Here is an 18,514-nt window from a genome sequence, read left to right as displayed (position 1 = left end):
ATGAGCGGGGCTGCGGGGGGAGCGGTTGCCACGTTGCAGGGGGAGAGGGAGGTTGATTCGGCGTCTTTTCTCTCTCTCTCGCTTGCTTTGCTCTCTGACGCGGCGGTAGCTCCCTGCCGAGCTTTGCGGCGGGATCTTTGCCCTGCACGGAGCGGCTGCTTTTCCGCTCCCGGGTTTCGGGGTCGTTTGCTCGGAGGTACGAGCAGCGCTGCTGAAACGTCCCTGTTTGACCGGCGGGAGGGAAGGGAAGGGATGTGTTTGGCTTCCGAAGACCCCCAGCTCTTGCTTCGCTGCTGCCTCGCCCGCCGGGCAGAGCAAACCTGACCCGTTTCACCACATCCCCAACACGGAGATGGGGACTGAGCCCAGAATTCCTGACGCACAGCTCTGAGGGGTTACCCCCCCCTTCCAGGTCTTTGCACGAAGGAGTTTTCCATCAGCAACAGGAGCAACTTAAAGCCCGGGACGTGGGCTCAGCTGAGACTCTGCCCAGGTCTCCAGCTGCACTGAACCCCTGGAGAAACTTGCTTCCCTAACACGGTGAAGCTTCGGGTGGCCCCTGGGCCGTGGTGCTTGAATGGGTTTCCTCCCTCAAGCATCAGGTATTTCACACTGCAGTTCCTCTATGAGACGCAGGGAACTCCAGCTGCCTGCCTGGTTCTCACCTGGAGAAAATCCCTCGGAACCCACGAGCAGCAGGAGGAAGGATCCCTGAGGACAGTGCCCCAGGCACATGGGGATGCTCAGCCCACATCCCAGAGTCACCCTGTGCTCCCCAGGGGCACCAGCTGGTCCCTACACCAGAAAAACCTTTCAAGATCCCATAGAACCCTTGAAAGGTGTATTTCCTCTTCCCAATATCCAGCATTACACCTCCACACTGTCCCTGCCACCCTTAGCCCCAGCTAGTGACTTGACCTCTGCAGCTTCACTGAAATTGAAGATGTCATTATTGTATGTTAAACAGCAGATCATTAAAAACATTTATTCAAGATTAACAGCTATCTAATAGATACCATTAATATCCCAGTTGTATAAGTAGCTAATCCAGAATGCATGCGATTTAATGATCCCTCGGGATGTATTTGCCATCCTTTTAGATCCAGGCTCAGGCTGGCCTGATCCTGCTCTGGGGCAGGCAGTGCTGAGGAGCCAGGGCAACATCTGAGCTCCATGGGCAGAGCTCAGTGGCCCAGAGGGATGGAGCCACCAAGTCCCTGTGTTGGCACAACTTGTGCTGGCTTCCCAGAAGCTGGGAGTTACCCAGGGGGAGGAGAGGGATGGGTTTGCATTTGCACTAAGGCTTTTAAAACTAGAAAAGCCTCATAAATAAATCATGCTCCTGGCTGGCATTGGGATGGCAGCAGGGACAGGGCTGGTCTGTCAGGACCTCAGAGCCCACACAGTCCCTTCTCTCTCTCTCCCCCCAGCCTGGGGTTAGCTGCCAGGCACACTGTTGGTGCTCAGCACCACTGAAAATAGGAGGCTACTGAAAATAGGAGGTACTGAGGAGTTTTTCTCCAACAAATGAGGTGGTTTGGAAGAGACAAGGGATGGTAACAGCCCTGGGGACAGCAGGACTCCAGATCCAATCTCATACAACTGGTCATTACAGTAAAACTCAACCGGATTTAACACAGTGTCCCCTTCCAGATGGAAAAGTGATAGAGGAGTGTCTCTGATAGCAGCACAGCACCCTGTTCCTGAGTTTTACAAGTAATTGATACAGAACCCTGTTTAATTCTTCTTGGTTTTACCAGAAATAAAAGCAAAGCTTTTACACAAAGGTTTTAACAGGGGAGATGTGACCTCAGCCTGAGGGGACAAACTTTGCTGGGTGCCACCGTTGGAAGCCCTGAGCCCGGAGCAGCAGGGGCTGAGAGCTGGGTGAGGTGATGTGCCAAAACATTGCTTTGCTGGGGGTGCAGTGGGGCTGTGGGGATCGGAGGGGCTGTACAGCTTGGCCTGGTGTTGTCTCTGCGTGCAGAGAGGCTGGACCAGCAGTGTGTGTACATCCACTGCTTCAGATCCAGCAAAGCCAGAGGGTGCAGTGCCGGGATCATGCTCATCCTCCCAGCCCGGGCAGGATGGATCCTGCCCTCAGCAGAGCCAGCTCTCTGCTGCCGACTCCTCTCCCCAGGGCTGGCTGCAGATTTCAGTTGTGCCACCGAAAAGAGCAAAGCAAAAAACAAAGCAGCAGGGACTGGGGCAAGGGGAGGGGTCGGGGGAGGATTTTCCCGCAGCATCCAACTGCCACTTCTCATCTGCCTCCACCAGGAGCTGGCAGGGCCGGTGACAGGGACGTGAAGGCTGAGCAGCCGCCGAAGTGCAGCAGGGCTGGAAAGCTTCGAGAGCCGTGGCTGTCACAGGCTGCTGTGAGCTCTGCCTGCTTGAAGCCACCACCCGGGAAGGGCGCTCGGCAGGAGCTGGTGGCCCCTGGGGAGATGCAGCGCGGGCTGGGGCGTCTGCTCCCCCGTGGGGACGCGGCTGCGGGAGCGCTGCCCCTCGGGGACGGGGCTGGGAGGAGCCCGGGGCTGAACACGGTTCCTCTCCCGGCTTTTCCCAGCCAAGACCCCCCGTGGTCCTGCCCGCACCGCCCCAAACCCCCACCCCCCCCCAGTGCAGGGGCTGCCCATCGCCTGCCGCCCGGCTGGGTGCTGGGGATGCATCGGGCACTCGGGGCTGCGGTGAGGGAGAGGGAAGGGCAGGAGGGGGAAGGAAAGGCAGGAGAGGGAAGGAAGAGCAGGAGAGGGAAGGAAAGGCAGGAGAGGGAAGGAAGAGCAGGAGGGGGAAGGAAAGGCAGGAGAGGGAAGGAAGAGCAGGAGGGGGAAGGAAAGGCAGGAGAGGGAAGGAAGGGCAGGAGAGGGAAGGAAGGGCAGGAGTGGGAAGGAAGGGCAGGAGTGGGAAGGAAGAGCAGGAGGGGGAAGGAAGGGCAGGAGAGGGAAGGAAGGGCAGGAGTGGGAAGGAAGGGCAGGAGAGGGAAGCAAAGGCAGGAGTGGGAAGGAAGGGCAGGAGAGGGAAGGAAGGGCAGGAGTGGGAAGGAAGGGCAGGAGAGGGAAGCAAAGGCAGGAGTGGGAAGGAAGGGCAGGAGTGGGAAGGAAGGGCAGGAGAGGGAAGGAAAGGCAGGAGAGGGAAGGAAGAGCAGGAGGGGGAAGGAAAGGCAGGAGAGGGAAGGAAGAGCAGGAGAGGGAAGGAAAGGCAGGAGAGGGAAGGAAGGGCAGGAGAGGGAAGGAAGGGCAGGAGTGGGAAGGAAGGGCAGGAGAGGGAAGCAAAGGCAGGAGTGGGAAGGGCAGGAGTGGGAAGGAAGGGCAGGAGAGGGAAGCAAAGGCAGGAGTGGGAAGGAAGGGCAGGAGAGGGAAGGGCAGGAGTGGGAAGCAAAAGCAGGAGTGGGAAAGAAGGGCAGGAAAGAGAGGGAAGGAAGGGCAGGAGAGGGAAGGGCAGGCAGGAGAGGGAAGGGCAGGCAGGAGAGGGAAGGGCAGGCAGGACAGGGAAGGGCAGGAGAGGGAAGGAAGGGCCGGAGAGCTGGGGCTCAGCTGCAGCCATTCATCTCCCCAAGCCAGGCTATTAGACAGATGACAGAGGGAGAGAGGCAGCCGGTGCAAGCACTGAGACCAAGGCTCCTTCCACAGGGTGATTTATCTCCTGGCTTCATCCAGCAAACTTGCTGATGAAAAGACTCTTCCCTTCTCTGTGCCTCATCAATTCTCATTGCTTTTCTTTTTTTTTTTTTTTTCTTTTTTTTTTTTCCTTTCTTTTTTTCCCCTTCCCTGGGTTTCTGCCACCAGCTCCCACAACCACATTCCCTCTCCCAGCACTGGACACTCCATCCCTCCTCTGCTCCCCATCTCCTCTTCCTCTCCCAGCCCCATTCTCTAATAGTGTCTCTGTCCCTTTCCTTCTCTTTTTCACTTCTTGTCCTCCTTCTTTATCTCCTTGTGGTGCTTTCATCCCCCCTTATTCCTTCTCCTTCCATGTTTTTCTGCTCTACCCCCCTCTCCATCCTGGGGCACACCTGGCTGGGATGGAAAGGGATGTCTTGAGCCCCTCATCAGCAAATGACACCACAGACAATGTCATGGGCTTGTGGCAAATTCGGGCTGGTGCCATTTGGCACAATGTGACAGCTCCCCTGCCTGGCCCTGCCACTTGGTGTCTGTGTCCTTGAGGACCTCCTCTGGATTAAATCCTTCTCAAAGGATCCCAGAGCTCCAGCTTCTTTGCAGTCAGACTCACAGAGGGCTGTGGGGAAGGACAGATGGACATCTGCACCTGGGAGAAATCCAGCCTTGAAGGTAGAATTCACAGTCCTTAGGGAGACAAAGGAACTGGGTAAAGGCTGGGAACTCAGGCAAGCAGCATCCCCAGGGTGGAGACCAGGGGTGGGAAAACCAAGGAAACTGGGGGTATTTTCCATTTCCCAGTGTTCCGGGCACTGCAGCAAGTGTTTCAGCCTCCTGGCTTTACATTTTTGGAAAAAAAAAATAAACTGGGAGCAGAAATGTCACCCAGCTCCCTGCTGTCACTCCTGCCACCCTGCAGCCCACACTGAGGAAGAGCCTGAAATAGCAGCCTGGGCTGAGTGGGAATGTGGGACCTGTGACCTCTGGAGCCCGGCCTGGCCATGTCCCCCCTCCTCTTCACTGTCCCCCTTCTTCTTTCTGGTTTCACCAAGGCTCCCGTTATCCTGGGCAGCATCTTCCCAGAGCCTACAGAGGCAGCAAATCAGCCTGTCTTGGAGAGGAGATGAAATGGGCTCCCCGGGAGACACCACTTAGCCTCCAACCCCGCTGCCTCTCCAGCCTGATCTCTCTATTTGTTAGCCTCACATCCCAGGTCCAGCTGCTTTTCTGTCTTGCTCTGAGCCCTGAGCCTGTTTGGGGGGAAAACAAGGGCTTTTGGGCCATGGTGGGGGCTCTGCTGCTGCTGGGGAGTCGTGATGGATTTGGGGTCTGTGTGTGTTTGTGCACGCACAGGGATCACTGCAAACCTGCTGGTGACTCTGCTGGGCTCCTGCGTGAGCCCTCGAGGTCTGGGTCTCTCCTGGGACCCCTGTCCCTCTCCCAGGCCCTGTCCTGGCTCCCACATCAGCTCCCCAGGCTGGCGGGGGAGGCTTTTGATCCAGTAAACCAACAGGAATGAAACGGTGGCTGTGGGAGCTGTGGGACAGGCGGGTCCATCCCACCACCCACCTCTGGTGCAGCACAACAAAAGGCTGAAGGAGTCTGGGTGGGAACTGTGGGTTCCCTCCTGCCTGAGTAAGAAATCATGAGCCTGACTTCACTGGCTAATGGAGAAAAGACAAACATCTCCTGCCCTCACCTTCCCCATCTCCCTGAGGCGGAGCTGCAGGAATTCAGGGTACAGGTCCCTGGGGTGTCACTGCTGTCACCAGGCAGAAGGGCTGTCACAGCAGAGGGGGCTCAGCTCTGTCCCCCACCAGGACTGTCCTCCTGGGGACCACACAGAGCTGACACTCTCTCAGTTCCCTTTGCCCCTGTGCCATTTGAAACCACAAAGTACCAAGTTTGATACCCAGAGCTTCCAAAAATGACTTTTTTTTCCCCACAAGCTCTGATCCTGTCACACAAAACCCTGTATTATTAGAGCATCATCCTGTGCCCAGGCTTTCCCATGGTCAGCAGTGCTGCAACCCCACCCCGTGCTGGGCACGGGTGATAAATCCTGATTACAGACCCCAACCCTGCAGACATCTCACCCAGCAGCAGAGCTGGGGAGTCTGCCCTGTGAAATGGAGTTTGGAACAAGGTGCTTTTTCTGGGCTCTTCTTCACAGCCTTAAGGAAATAAAGAAGATTCCTCCATAGTTGTTTTTTTTTGTTTGTTTTTGTTTTTTTTTTTTTTTAAGGAGAAAAGGTTCTATAATATTTTAATGGCCGGAGAGATTTATAGTCACAGAAGTGCTTGTGCACTTAAAAAGAAGGATGAGGGTCCATCAGAAGGATGCAGAAATCAATACAGCCTTCCTCTTCTTTAATGCTGTTTCTCCAGGAGATGGTTTAAAAGCCAAATGCCCTCCCAGCAGGCCAGGAGGGAAGTGTGCAGGATCAATTCTGCTGCAAGGCTTGGATGACTCTGTGCTGAATAAACTTTGGTTGGAAGCCCTTTACAGGGAGAACAAGAGGGTGATAAAATAGAGCTGCTTGCAGAGAAACTTTCTTTTCCTACTCTGGCTGCTTTTTAATGTTTTTCCTGCTGCGTGAGAGTCTTTTAAGACAGGGAGAAGCTTTGGGGCTTGGTTTGATTTGTGTCAGCGTGGGTCAGGAGAGCTGGAGCAAAACAAAAACTCAAAGGGAAAGGGGGTTGCTGGTTCTGGCTCCTCTGAGCCCTGCAGCCAGGAGGGGAGAGGGGCAGGGATGTGTCCCCTGAACACCCCTCCAAGGAACCCCAAACCCTCTTCCCCAAAAAGGGTGCAAGTCGAGGGGTCAAGGCTATGTTTCCACCCAGCATGGAAGGGGTTAAGGGGCTTCTGCCTTCCCCCAGGAGCTTCTAATGAGCCCAATCGAGGTTTCCTGCTCCCAGGAAATTGACCCCACCCTGGGCTTTAAAAGGAGCTGGGGGGAATTTTTGTTCTAGAGCATCTGTGGTTGGGTTACCCCCAAAGCCCCTTGGGATGGAGGGCACTGCTGAAGCTCTGGATCTAAAACAGATGAAGTGGACACGTTGGTCTGTCTTGGTGGGTGCTGGAGGTCCTGGGTGTGGGGCTTTGCCTCCCCAGCCTGTTTATCCTCTCTGCTGTGCTTGTTCACCCCGGGTGGGAGGTCTCCTCTAACACAACTTGTTGTCTGGCCTTTTTCAGGAACTACCTTGAGGAAGAACCTGAAAGATGCAGCTGGGTGGAAAAATGAATCCTCTGGGGAGGAAGAGAAGGGGAAGCTCTGAGTGAAGGCGCCAGCCCTGCCCCTGGGTGTTGTGTGCTGTGGGTGGGGGGGGCCAGGCAGGGCAGCCTGGGGCTGAAGGGTGCCAGGGGATCGCATGGAGCATCTTCTCCCACGGATGCTGTCCCCAGCCTGCTGTCACCCCACACCCTGCTCTGGATGTGCCCCGTGAGCCTTTCCTGCTTGGGAGGAACCCGGTCCCACCAGCCAAAAATGAGATGCTTCCAACCCAGCTCGCTTCTGCTCTGCGTGGTGGCTGCCACTGCCATCCCCATCGTGCCCTGGAAGGTCAAATGTCCCCCACAGTGTGTTTGCCAGATCAGACCCTGGTACACCCCCCGCTCTGTCTACAGGGAGGCTGCCACCGTGGACTGCAATGACCTGTTCATCTCTGCTGTGCCTGAAGACCTGCCAGAGGGGACCCAGACCCTGCTCTTGCAAAGCAACAATATTGCCAGGCTGGAGCAAAACGAGGTGGACTATCTCAGAAACCTCTCGGAGCTGGACCTGTCACAGAACAGCTTCTCTGATGTCTGGGACTTTGGCCTGAAGAGCATGCCCCAGCTGCTCAGCTTGCACCTGGAGGAGAACCAGCTTTCTGAGCTGCCTGATGGCAGCTTCCCCGGGCTGGGGAACCTGCAGGAGCTCTACCTGAACCACAACCAGCTCCGCAGGATCGCTCCTCACGCCTTCTCTGGCCTCAGCAACCTGCTGCGCCTCCACCTCAACTCCAACCTGCTGAGGACGGTCGACAGCCACTGGTTCCAGATGCTCCCCAGCCTGGAGATCCTGATGATTGGAGGCAACAGAGTGGATGCAATCTTGGATATGAATTTCAGGCCCTTGTCCAACCTGCGGAGCTTGGTTTTGGCCGGGATGAACCTGAGGGAGATCTCAGACTACGCGCTGGAAGGGCTGAGGAGCCTGGAGAGCCTCTCTTTCTATGACAACAAGCTGATGAACGTCCCCAAGCGGGCGCTGCAGCAGGTTCCTGGCCTCAAGTTCCTGGACCTGAACAAAAACCCACTGCAGAGGGTCAGGCAAAGCGACTTCACCAACATGCTGCACCTCAAAGAGCTGGGGCTCAACAACATGGAGGAGCTGGTGTCCATAGACAAGTTTGCCTTGATCAACCTCCCCGAGCTGACCAAGCTAGACGTGACCAACAACCCCAAGCTGTCCTTCATCCACCCCAACGCCTTCCACCACCTTCCCCATCTGGAAACGCTCATGCTCAACAACAATGCCCTAAGTGCCTTGCATAAGCAGACGGTGGAGTCCCTGCCCAAGCTGCAGGAGATCAGCATCCACGGCAACCCCATCCGCTGCGACTGCGTCATCCGCTGGGTCAACAGCACCGAGAACCACATCCGCTTCATCGAGCCCCAGTCCACCCTCTGTGCTGAGCCCCCCGAGCTCAAGAGGAGACACATCAGGGATGTCCCCTTCCGGGAGATGACGGATCGGTGCCTGCCTCTCATCTCCACCAAGAGCTTCCCCTCCCACCTCGAGGTGCTGGATGGTGACAACGTCTCCTTGCATTGCCGAGCTCTGGCAGAGCCGGACCCGGAGATCTACTGGGTCACGCCTTTGGGGGTGAAGCTGATCCCCTATGTGGAAGATGAGAAGTACAGGGTGCACCCCGAAGGGACGCTGGAGATCCATGGGATCTCTGCTGGGGAAGCTGGGCTGTACACCTGCGTGGCTCACAACCTCCTGGGGGCAGACACCAAGAGCGTCAGCGTGATGGTCAACCGCTCCTTCCCACTCCGTGAGGACAGCCTGGAGCTGGTGGTGGTGGATGTCCAGGCCTACCACATCCTGGTTGCCTGGAAGCCACATCTCAACACCATCTCCTCCAACCTCACCTGGTCCAGCTTCTTGCTTAGCTCCAACTTGGACATGACCAATGTGGCCAGGATCCCCACGGGGACCCACACCTACAACATCACCCGGCTCCACCAGGACACAGAATACTGGGCTTGCCTCCACGTGGCCTTTGTAGACTTGCAGGCCAAGGTGGCTTGTGTGAACACCAGGACTAAAGAGGCCACCCACGGGTACTGGCTCCTGGAGAGCAGGCAGAGCCTCCTGACCGTGCTGGTCCTTTGCCTGCTGCTCTTTGCTGCCAGCCTCCTGGCTCGTTATGGCATCGGGACAGAGTCCAGCAGGGCTGGGGAGCTTCTCCAGGGCTCCACGGCCGTGCGTGTGGTCTATCCCCCCCTCACCCACCCCTGGGCTTGGGGGCAACGTGGGGGGCAGCTCCTGGCCGTGGAGGTGCAAGCAGCCCCCCTGGATTGCTGAAGGTTGAGGCGCTGGTGGGGCTGACTGAGGGGGGGTTTGGGGGCGGGGAGGGAGAAACTTATTTTTTACCAAAAAAAAAAAGACACAAACCCCACCCCAACTAAACTGCAAAAACCGAACAAAACAAACAACAACAAAACAAAGGAAAAAAAGGGAATTTCATGGACTTGACCAAGAGTGGAAGCGGCAGGTGGTGAGGAGCAGAGCTGGCCATGGGGCTTGCAGAGCCCGTTCATGGTCCTGGCAGGGTCTGGATCCATGTGTAGGGTCTGGATCTGTGCTTGGCTCCCAAAAGCACCCACTGGGTGGCCGGGGGGGGCTCAGAGGGGCCAAAGCCCAAGGGGGACAATTCCCTGGGCAGTTGAAGAGCCATACAGATGATCAGCAGATCAGTCCTTCCCCACGTGCCCCTGGCAACAGGAGATACCCCCCAAGCAGTGTCACCTCCTTCACTGGACAGTCCCTGTTTTGGAAATACAAAAAAAAAAAAAAAAAGGCCTTTCCCTTTGGGATCCATGTTCTTCTTTTGTGTCTTGTTTGTTTGTTGGGGTTGGGTGGTGGCTGTTTGTTTGTTGGTTTTTTTTTTTCTGAGCACCCAGATCATCAACCACAAACCCATCCCCAGCACCTTCCCGCTGTCGTTTGCTCCCAGAGGGAAGCAGAGGGGAAAGGAAAGGACTTTGGGCAGAAGAAAGGGAGATGGTGATGGTGACAGGTTCCATCACTGGCATCCCCATGGGGCTGGCTGGCTCCTGCCAGAGGGGATTGAGATTGTATCCTGCAAGTGTCACCTCAAGGCTGTTTTGTAAACCTTTGTGGATCATGTCAAAGAACAAAACCAAAAACAAAACAAAAAAAAAAAGGGAAAATGGGAAGAAAAGAGGGGGGGGGGGGGAAGTTCTTGCTTTTCTGTTTTTGTATAAAAGGGAAAAAAAAGGAAGGCAATGCTTTGTATGGTGGTGTGTAGCTGGGGGGCTTCAGGGTAGGAAGCCCCTTGCTTCAGATGTGGGGGGGTCCTGGGAGGCTCTGCAGGATGGTCCCTGTGTGGCAGCTCCATGGCTGTGATGAGAGGGGGGGGAGGGTTCAAAACCTGCTCCCCAGGACTGTGGCTGCTGCTTTCTCTGAGCAACAATTAAAATCACAACTGAAAGTGCCTGGAGGCAGCACCAGCCCCCCCTGTGCTGGGTTCTGTGCTGGTGTGAACAACCTCCCCCCATGTTCCTTGGGTCCAAACCTGATCCCTGCTTGTCAGCAGGGGGACTTTGGGGTGGGTTTAACTGCAGCCCTGAACAAAATGTGCCTTTGTCAACACCCCTGACCCTGGCACAGCCCTGGTGTGGGCACTGGTGCATCCAGAGCCCGCCCAAGCACCTTCCTTGGGAGTTTTCCATGGGAAAGGCTAAAATAATCCATCCCAGCCAGGGCTTGGGGGGTGTCAGGGGGTGCAGGTACCCCCAGAGTGGCTCTGGGAAGACGTGGTGTGATGCTGGTGTGACTGCTGCCTGCTGGGGGGGGGAGCTTTGGAGGGACCAGAAAACCTTGACACAGTGAAAAGCAGTTTGAACTTCTCATTCCCCTTCCAGCCAAGGTGAGATGTTTCCCTGCTCAGCCGGGCACACGAAGCGGCTCCGGTGCCTTCTCTGGGTGATGATTTTGGGGGGTAAGGGCTCCCCCCCTGGCCCCGCCCAGCTCACCAAAGTGTTCAGCATGTGCTCAGGATGCAGCTGGCTCTCCAGGGGCTCCGAGCAGCGGCTGGAAGTGAAGGATTAAATACTTTGCTGAACTAGAGGCGTGATCTGCTTTGAATACGCGGCTGCAAAGCCCCGGCTCTGCTCAGGTGTGCAGCCCTCAGGGCCTGAAACGGCCTTTCTCCCCTGCCTTTTGTCCACTGGGGAGACCGAAATGCAAAATACATCCCCTGTGGTTTGGCTAAATTGCTGCTGGAACACGTGGGAATGGTTGCTGAGAAATTTCCCCCGTGGAAACGTGTCCCTGATGGAATCCTGCGGCGCAGGGGCTGAGCTGCTGCACCTCCCCTGTCCTCCACTGTCCCATTCCCTGCCAGAAACATCACCAGCTCCCAAGCAAAGCCAGGACTGAATCACTTAAGAAGCTGTAATTTTTGTAGGTGCAGAGAAAAAGCCACTTTGATCCTGGTTATCGTGGCTGCAGCTGCCAGGCTGGGACGGGAGGTGAAGGTTCAGCTGCTGCTGGAATTCTCTGCTGGGTGCTCCAGCAGGAGAAGGGGGTGGCAAAATCACTCCCACCTGCCCCAAACCAGGAGGTCTGCTGGGAATTGCTCCTCTCCCCTCCCCTCCTCTGAGGATACTGGCTGAGAGCACTATAGGTTCCTCATACACTATTAATTGTTGTTGTTATTCATTATTGAAGCACCAACCGGCCTTTCCTGGGCACCATCCTAGAGGAAATGCTCCTTGAATGGTTCCTGTCTCCCATGCCTGAGCCTGGATGGAGCAGCTGCAGGCAGAGCCTCACCAGCACTGTCCCCTGTCATCCAGGGGGACAAGATTCAGTCTGCTCGGAGACCCTTCCTCATATGGAGACCAACAACCAGCAGCATCCAAGGCAGGTGGTGGAATTAAAGCCTCTCTGGAGGAGCAGGGGAGATCTGAGCACCTTGTCCTGCAGCATCGAGCTCCTCTCCCAGGAGGATGATGCTCATGCTCCTCCTCCAGAGGCGTCGGGCCAAAAATGAACCTCACCAGGTGAATTATAGTGGCTGCAAAGTTTTACAGGGCTCCCGATGGCAACTTACAGCTCGTCCTCTGCCTGCAGGCTGGGTTCTGCTCCTGGGGAGGCTTGGCTGGGTTATTTTGGGGTGCAAGGCAGGGGGGATGGGGCTTTTTAGCCTCTAGTTGCATCTTCAGTTCCCTTCCAGGGGAAGCAGCTCACTCTGCAGGGTCTCATCTCCCAGCCCAGAGAACAAGGATGTGGCAGGAACCAGAGATGCTTTGGGAAGGGGGAAAGGAGTGTCTGACCCAGGATGCTCTCAACTAGAGGGGTCTTGAATCTACCCACAAAGGCATGGCAAGAGCCAGGACAACTCAACTTAGAAACAAGATCATTATTTTTTGTAAGTAGCAGAAGTAATTAAGCACTGAGCAGCTCTACTGGTAGCAGGGGCAGCAGCCTCCGTTTCCCAGCTCCGTGGGGGATGCAGCTCTCAAAGAGAGGCTCCAGTGAAGAGGCTCCCAAACTTCTCAAGCCCAAAAGACTGTCACCAGCACCTGACATCTCTCCTGGGCTGCCAGCTGAGCCCAGGGGTGCTGGGGGGCCCAGTGGGTGGGGGGAGGTGAGCAGGGGTGACCTTCACCACCTCCTGGTCCTCCCGCTCCATCCACCTGGGATGTCAAAGGCTTTTTTTGGGAAACACTTCTCCTCCAGCTCTCCCCCCTGGTTCCTTCCATTAACCACTCTTCCTTAGCTGTTCATCAGGTTTAATGTTGGGTTTTTTTATTACCTTCACTTTGAGAACAGCAGTAAAAATTCTCATTCCTGCTTCTTCTGCCCTCTACCCCTCCTCCTCCTCTTTCTCAACTACCACCTTGGATCTCACATGCAACCCAGCTTCTCCCAACGAAGCCAAATGAGAACATTGTGTGCCAGGCTCTATTTTAAGCACCTAATAAAACTGATTTTTGAAGTGGCTCCATCATCGTGTCCTTTTTTTTTTTTTTTTTTTGCAGAGCCCTTGTACCTGCCCAGGGCCCTGCAGGGGGGATGCCCCATCCCCAGCACCCATCCCTGCCTGCACCAGAGGCTTTCAGGCTCCAGGAGGAGGGTGAGAGACAGATATTTATTAGTTCGTTAGGGAATCAAAGCAGGCCTCTCTTTCTCTCTCCTGCACTTCCTCAAAAATGATTTAAATTGAACCCCCTGACCTCCCTGGGAAATGTCAGCCGTGTTATCCATATGCATGATGCCATTATGATGAAGCAGGTGCAGCTTTCAAAGCCTTCAGGAAAATCTACCTGTCAATCTCCACAGCAAGCAGCTCTCCTTCCAAACCCTTCATCCCCTCTTCCCCTTCCTCCTTTACCACCTTTTCTAGGGAAACTGAGGCACGGAGCTGCCACTTAGTGACTTACAGCCCTTAGTTCCTTTTCCCCTTCCAAGGGGTCAGCAGAAAAGCACTTATTTGGCTTTTCTGTCACCAAAGTAAGGAAGAAGAGGTGAAGGCAGGAGTCACAGAGGAGGAATGATTGCAGCTCATTTATTCCCCATTGCCTTTTCCAGCCCTTCCGAGCTGAAGCAGCTCCTGCCCCCTGCTAGAGCAGCCCAGCCAGCCCCAGCAAATGGCTTCAGCTGCTTTCAAGTGGGCAATTGAGGCCACAATCAGGCTGATAGAAAAGCAGCGGGGCAGGAGAGGAGGCAGCAGGTCAGTTTGGAGCTGGCTGAGGCTAGAAAAGTGCTGGCCTCTCCAGGGGCTGTTTTGCTTGTAGCTGCTCTGCCTGTGTGGTTCTGGCTGGCAGCTCTTGCCTTCTCGTTCTGCTGGGGAGCGTTTTGGGAAGCCCAGCTCCCTTCCCAGGGCTGGAACTTGTTCCAAGGCACAAGGAGCCTCTGGAGAAGTGAGGATTTGGGGATGGGCAACAGCAGCAGCAGCATCGTGGGAGACACCAGCCCATGGGTGCTGCAGGTCCTGGTGAGAGGTGGGTGCTCCCTGCTGGCTCCTGTTGCCTGTACCAGGTGGGTTTAAATAATAAATAAACTTGTGTGTGTCCCCCCAGGGTGGCACTTTGAGGTGTCTGGGGTCTGATGTTGCAGTGAGAGGCAAGTGACACCAAAGGGCAGAGCTTCCTTCCCATCCCAGGGGCTGTTCCCAGTGCTGGGGCACCCCAGTACCCTCCCTGCTCCTGGAGACGTATGAAATCTTCATTAAGTGGGGGAAGGGGAAGGACCGAGTTTGGATTTGCATGTGGCTAAATGGGAAGAGAGGCAGGAGGAGGGAGAAAGGCAGGCAGGGCTGAAGATGATGGGGAATGAATATTAATAGGGAATAAGCAGCAGGAGCCCAGCTTGGTGCAAGCAGGGAGCAGTGGGTGGGCAGGGACCTTCCTCAAGCAGCTCATGGTGGGGGGGTCTCCCCAGGCTTGGATGAGGGCCCTGAGGAATACGAGGCTTTGGGATGGACTTGGCTGTGTCAGGGAGCCATGAAGGGGGGCAAAACCACCCCCCTCTGCAGTGGGAGCCAGCAAAAGTGCTTAAAAACAACAGCAAAATAACCAAATATAAAAAGGGGGGGGCTGAGACCATCCCCCATGTCTCGGGGTCCTGTGGAACAGCTCCAGGGAGCTGGTGATTTCTGGTATGAATACCAAACAGCTTTGATGTTTGCCAATCCTTTCTAAATCTTCAGCAGTGTCTTGTAAATCTTTAATTACAAGAAAATTGCAACCTTAACAGTGAACACACAAACTGTGTTGATAAATATTTAAAATTGCCACAGCGACAGATCTGAGGGGATTAAGAAAAGATATATTGGAGTGACAGTTATTAAACACTAGATCCCAGTAAATGTTACTGAGCAGATAAATAATGCAGGTCCCTGACAGCAGCTCAGCTGCTGATAAGGGGGGGAAAAAAACCTGGTGGTTTTTTGGGGGGAGGGAGGTCAGTGATGCTGAGTTCTGGGCTCTTCCTAAAACACCCAGGGTGGTGGGGAGGAAAAAATGGGGGGTAAAAGAGCTTTTTTTCCTCCTGCTTGGCAGTGAAATGCAGCGTGACTTGCAGCAGTGCCCAGGAGCTGCTGGGGCCTCTTCACCCCTCAGCTCACCAGTTTGGGGGTTGGGAAATCCTGTTGGTTCCTCAGTGGTTCTGAGGCTGTGCTGAGCACATGGAGGTGGGGGTTTCTGGGTCCTCTAGTTCCTCGTCCCACTTCTCCACATCCCTGCTGCCCAAGCTGCCTGCTCTGGGCTTCCTTCACCTGCTGTGCCACTGAAGTCCTGCCTGCTGCTCTGCTCCTGCTGCTTGGCCCCAACTGCTTCCCCCACACTTTTTTCTGCAAGTTCTGAGGTCACCGACTAAATTTCCATTATTAAATTTCCAGCTAGCATGAAAGATTTATTAGTTCACTAAAGGTAACTAGCAAAAAGTTCATTACTCCTAATAGCCCAGGCTTGGCTCACAGGGAGGGAAGATGCTTGAAGCGTGAATTACCCCAACAACCTTCCCCATGAAAAACTGATCTCAAAAGTTGGCTAATTATAAATATTCCAGCAGAGTGATGAGACAGTCCCCTGTTTCTGCCTATATTGCAGGAAAGTGCTCTCTCAATGTGGCCTGGGGATGGGAACAGGGGTCTGCCTGGCAGGTCACTGTGCTCCATCTCTCCAGTGCCTGCTGCTCTGGTTTAGATCTAATTTATGGTGTGACCTGCTGAGCTTTGATAATGAAGCACTTACAAATAAATATCTAACAAGGGAGGGCTGGTTTGTTGGCCTTGAGAAGTGCTGATGCCCACCTAGTAAATCTTTAATGGGAAGTGGAAGGGAACTGGGAAGCTCACCAGTAAAAACAGTAAATATTTAATTTGGGCACAGCGACTGCACAAACAAGGTTAAGAGAAAGGGAGGAGAAGAGAGTTAAAAGTGGCACCTATAGAACATCAAATCCAGATAAAGTCACCAAGGAGATAAATAAAATATCCCCATCTGCAAAGGCAGGAATAAACTGCTTTCTCCAGGCAGCTGAGCAGAGCTTGTGGGGAGCTCTGGGGGAGCAGCCAGGGCAGGCCCCAGTTTTCTGCCCCAGCATCCTTGGGCTGCCCAGGGCTGTGCTTGGTCTCCTGCAAGAAAAACAAACAGGGAAACTTACAGTTAAGAGTTGGTAGCCAGGGGCTGAGCTCAGCACCAGGGCAGGGAAAAGCCCATCACAGAGCTTGGTGAAGCTCAGTGGGGTTGGAGGCAGGAGAGGGTGAGCAAGGCTGTGCCCATCCCTCTAACAGGGACAGTGGGGACTCGTGGGAGCTTCCCAGCTAAAACCCACAGCACCTTCCCACACTCACTGTCCCCTTCCATAGCACAGCTGATGGATGGCAAAGTGTTCCTGGACCTGTGTGCTCAGCCAGGGTGATGCATTCCCTGGGCACTCAGTTCCTTTGGGGTTGAGGTTTTATATACATAGAGTTTCAAGGCCTGACTGCAACGTGTTGTATTTCTGGGGCTGAGCAGAAAACGCCCTTTTGCAAGCAAGGGGCAGAGGTGAGGGTGTTACCTTGTGATAAAGTGAAGCTTTATAACAAAGGAGAGTAACAGGCAGAGCTGGAAGGGCTGTGTGAGCAGGGTGACAACCCTCCCTGCGAATGGCAACACCAGGAGGATGGTAGAGGGTTCACCAACTCGCTCACACATTCTCCTTGGTGATGCTGACTTGAAGAACACGGTTTCCCGAGCAGAGGAACAATAGCTGGCACTTGGGAAGCTGTTCCCACGCTCGGAGCAACATGCAAACATTTCCATGCTGCTTCAAGCATCTCGCTAAGTCACTCTGGTAAATAATCCTTCCTGATCTCCTGCCGGCTGAGCCGGGGATGCTGAGGGGTGGGGATGGCCCTGGGGCCGTGTCCTCGGCGGGCAGCAGGGCTCTGCTCTTCTGGGGTAGAGCTCTGTCAGCTGGTGAAACACGGGCAGAGAGGCAAAGCACAGACAGAACTGTCTGGCTTTCCAGCAACAGAAGGGGTGTGTGGATTCCAGCTCCCCATCCCTCGGGCAGGAGATGGCTCAGCCCCTGCAGCACTTCCCTCCTCTTCCCCAGTGACTCGGGATCTCACGCTGGTTCCTTTTAATCCTCCTTCAGACCTGCTGGGCCAGCAATGCCAGTTCCCAATTGTGTGGCCATTTCTATCCTCAAATTAATGAGGCTTTAGCTGCTAAAAGCTGCATTTATTTGTTTTATTTTGTTTTCTGAAAACCACCCTGGGCTCTGTGCTCTGGCAGCTCATGCCTGTGGTGCTGAGCCTGCTTTGCTGGCCAAGTTTCCCACCACCTGCCTCCTCAGCTCAGTGAGCTCCAGCTGGAGACCCCAAACAGACCTTCAGGGAGCTTTTCTTTTTTCCTGATGTTGACATTTGGGTCACTGACAATTCTGGGGAAAAGTGTTTGGACGAGGCGAGACTGTTTCTTTTCAGTGGGCCAGATCCTGCTGCCTGTTACCCCAAGGCAGAGGAGGAAACATCTGCTGGTTCCCAGCAAGAGCCTGCAGAGGTTTGCGAGGATGCTCCTGCACAGACCTTAACGGGTGCTCCGGGGAGCTGGGGAGTGCTCCAAATGCTGCCTCAAAAAAAAAATCACTTTCCTACAAAAGGTGAGGGGAAAAAGGGGCACGGGGAGGTATGTGTGCGCCCTGGGGATTCCAGGGGCTGGGAAGCGCCCGCATCCCGCTCGCTGTGCGGAGGGCGGGTGCCCTCTAGTGAGATGCGGGGTCCAGAGCTGAGCTGGGGGTGCAGAGGGAAAAGTTCCCTGTGCCCAGGGCTGCTGCGCCCCCGCAGCAAAGCCAGCAGCCTGGACCAGCTGGAGAAGGGCTGAGTGACCTCCTGGTACCAGCACGTGTGGTGGGTGCCCCTCCTGGGAATCTGGAGCCGTGAGGTGGGGCTGGGGAACCAGCTTAACAACCCCCCCCCTCCCAGGAAGTGCTTTTGCAGGAGGTGAAGGTTCAACTGCTCCTCTTGGCTTCTGCAAAGAAAGGTTTGTGCTACAGACCCCTCCCGGCTGCAAGGGAGGGGGGGTAATATTGCTAAATATTCAGTGGAAGAGGGGAGATTCAGATGGAATATCGGGAAGAAATTCTTTGCTGTGAGGGTGGTGAGACCCTGGCCCAGGTTGCCCAGGGAAGCTGTGGCTGCCCCATCCCTGGCAGTGTTGAAGGGCAGGTTGGATGGGGCTTGGAGCAGCCTGGGCTGGTGGGAGGTGTCCCTGCCCATGCAGGGGGGCGGGATTGTATGATCTTTAAGGCCCCTTCCCACCCAAACCATTCCATGTTCCCAATACAATTTAACAGATCACAACTCCAGATTTTCCTGGAAAATAGAGTATTTTTTTCGTGTTGGAAACAGCACTTTTATCTCTACATATTTCTATACTCCATCCTTTGCTGGGCTGGATACTGGGGGGAGGGAGGGGGAATGTCCTGAGATTTCTTTTTGGTTTATGCAAAATTAATTAGCATGAAATACCTGGAGAAATCCCAGGTTCCTGCAATTTGTTTACCAACAGGAGTTAGCAATTATATGTAGCCCATTGATCAAGAAGACAGAACTAGTGACAACCACCACAGGGAAGCCTGAGGTACTCAACAATT

At 54.9% G+C, this 18,514-nt stretch overlaps 1 protein-coding gene across 1 annotated transcript in view; it reads left to right on the top strand.

Annotated features, from left to right (window-relative positions):
• Positions 1–9,240, top strand: part of LRRN2 (leucine rich repeat neuronal 2) — a 28,839-nt gene extending 19,599 nt beyond the window's left edge. The window contains exon 2 of the mRNA XM_051639067.1: positions 6,817–9,240. Coding sequence (XP_051495027.1) covers positions 7,055–9,199 — 2,145 coding nt within the window. The 5' untranslated portion in view covers positions 6,817–7,054 and the 3' untranslated portion in view covers positions 9,200–9,240. The remainder of the gene's footprint in view (positions 1–6,816) is intronic.
• The last annotated feature ends 9,274 nt before the right edge of the window (positions 9,241–18,514 follow it).

Source organism: Apus apus, chromosome 23, assembly GCF_020740795.1.
Source record: "Apus apus isolate bApuApu2 chromosome 23, bApuApu2.pri.cur, whole genome shotgun sequence".
NCBI lineage: Eukaryota > Metazoa > Chordata > Aves > Apodiformes > Apodidae > Apus > Apus apus.
Note: the sequence above shows the minus strand (reverse complement) of the source record. Positions and strands in the feature narration are given on the sequence as shown.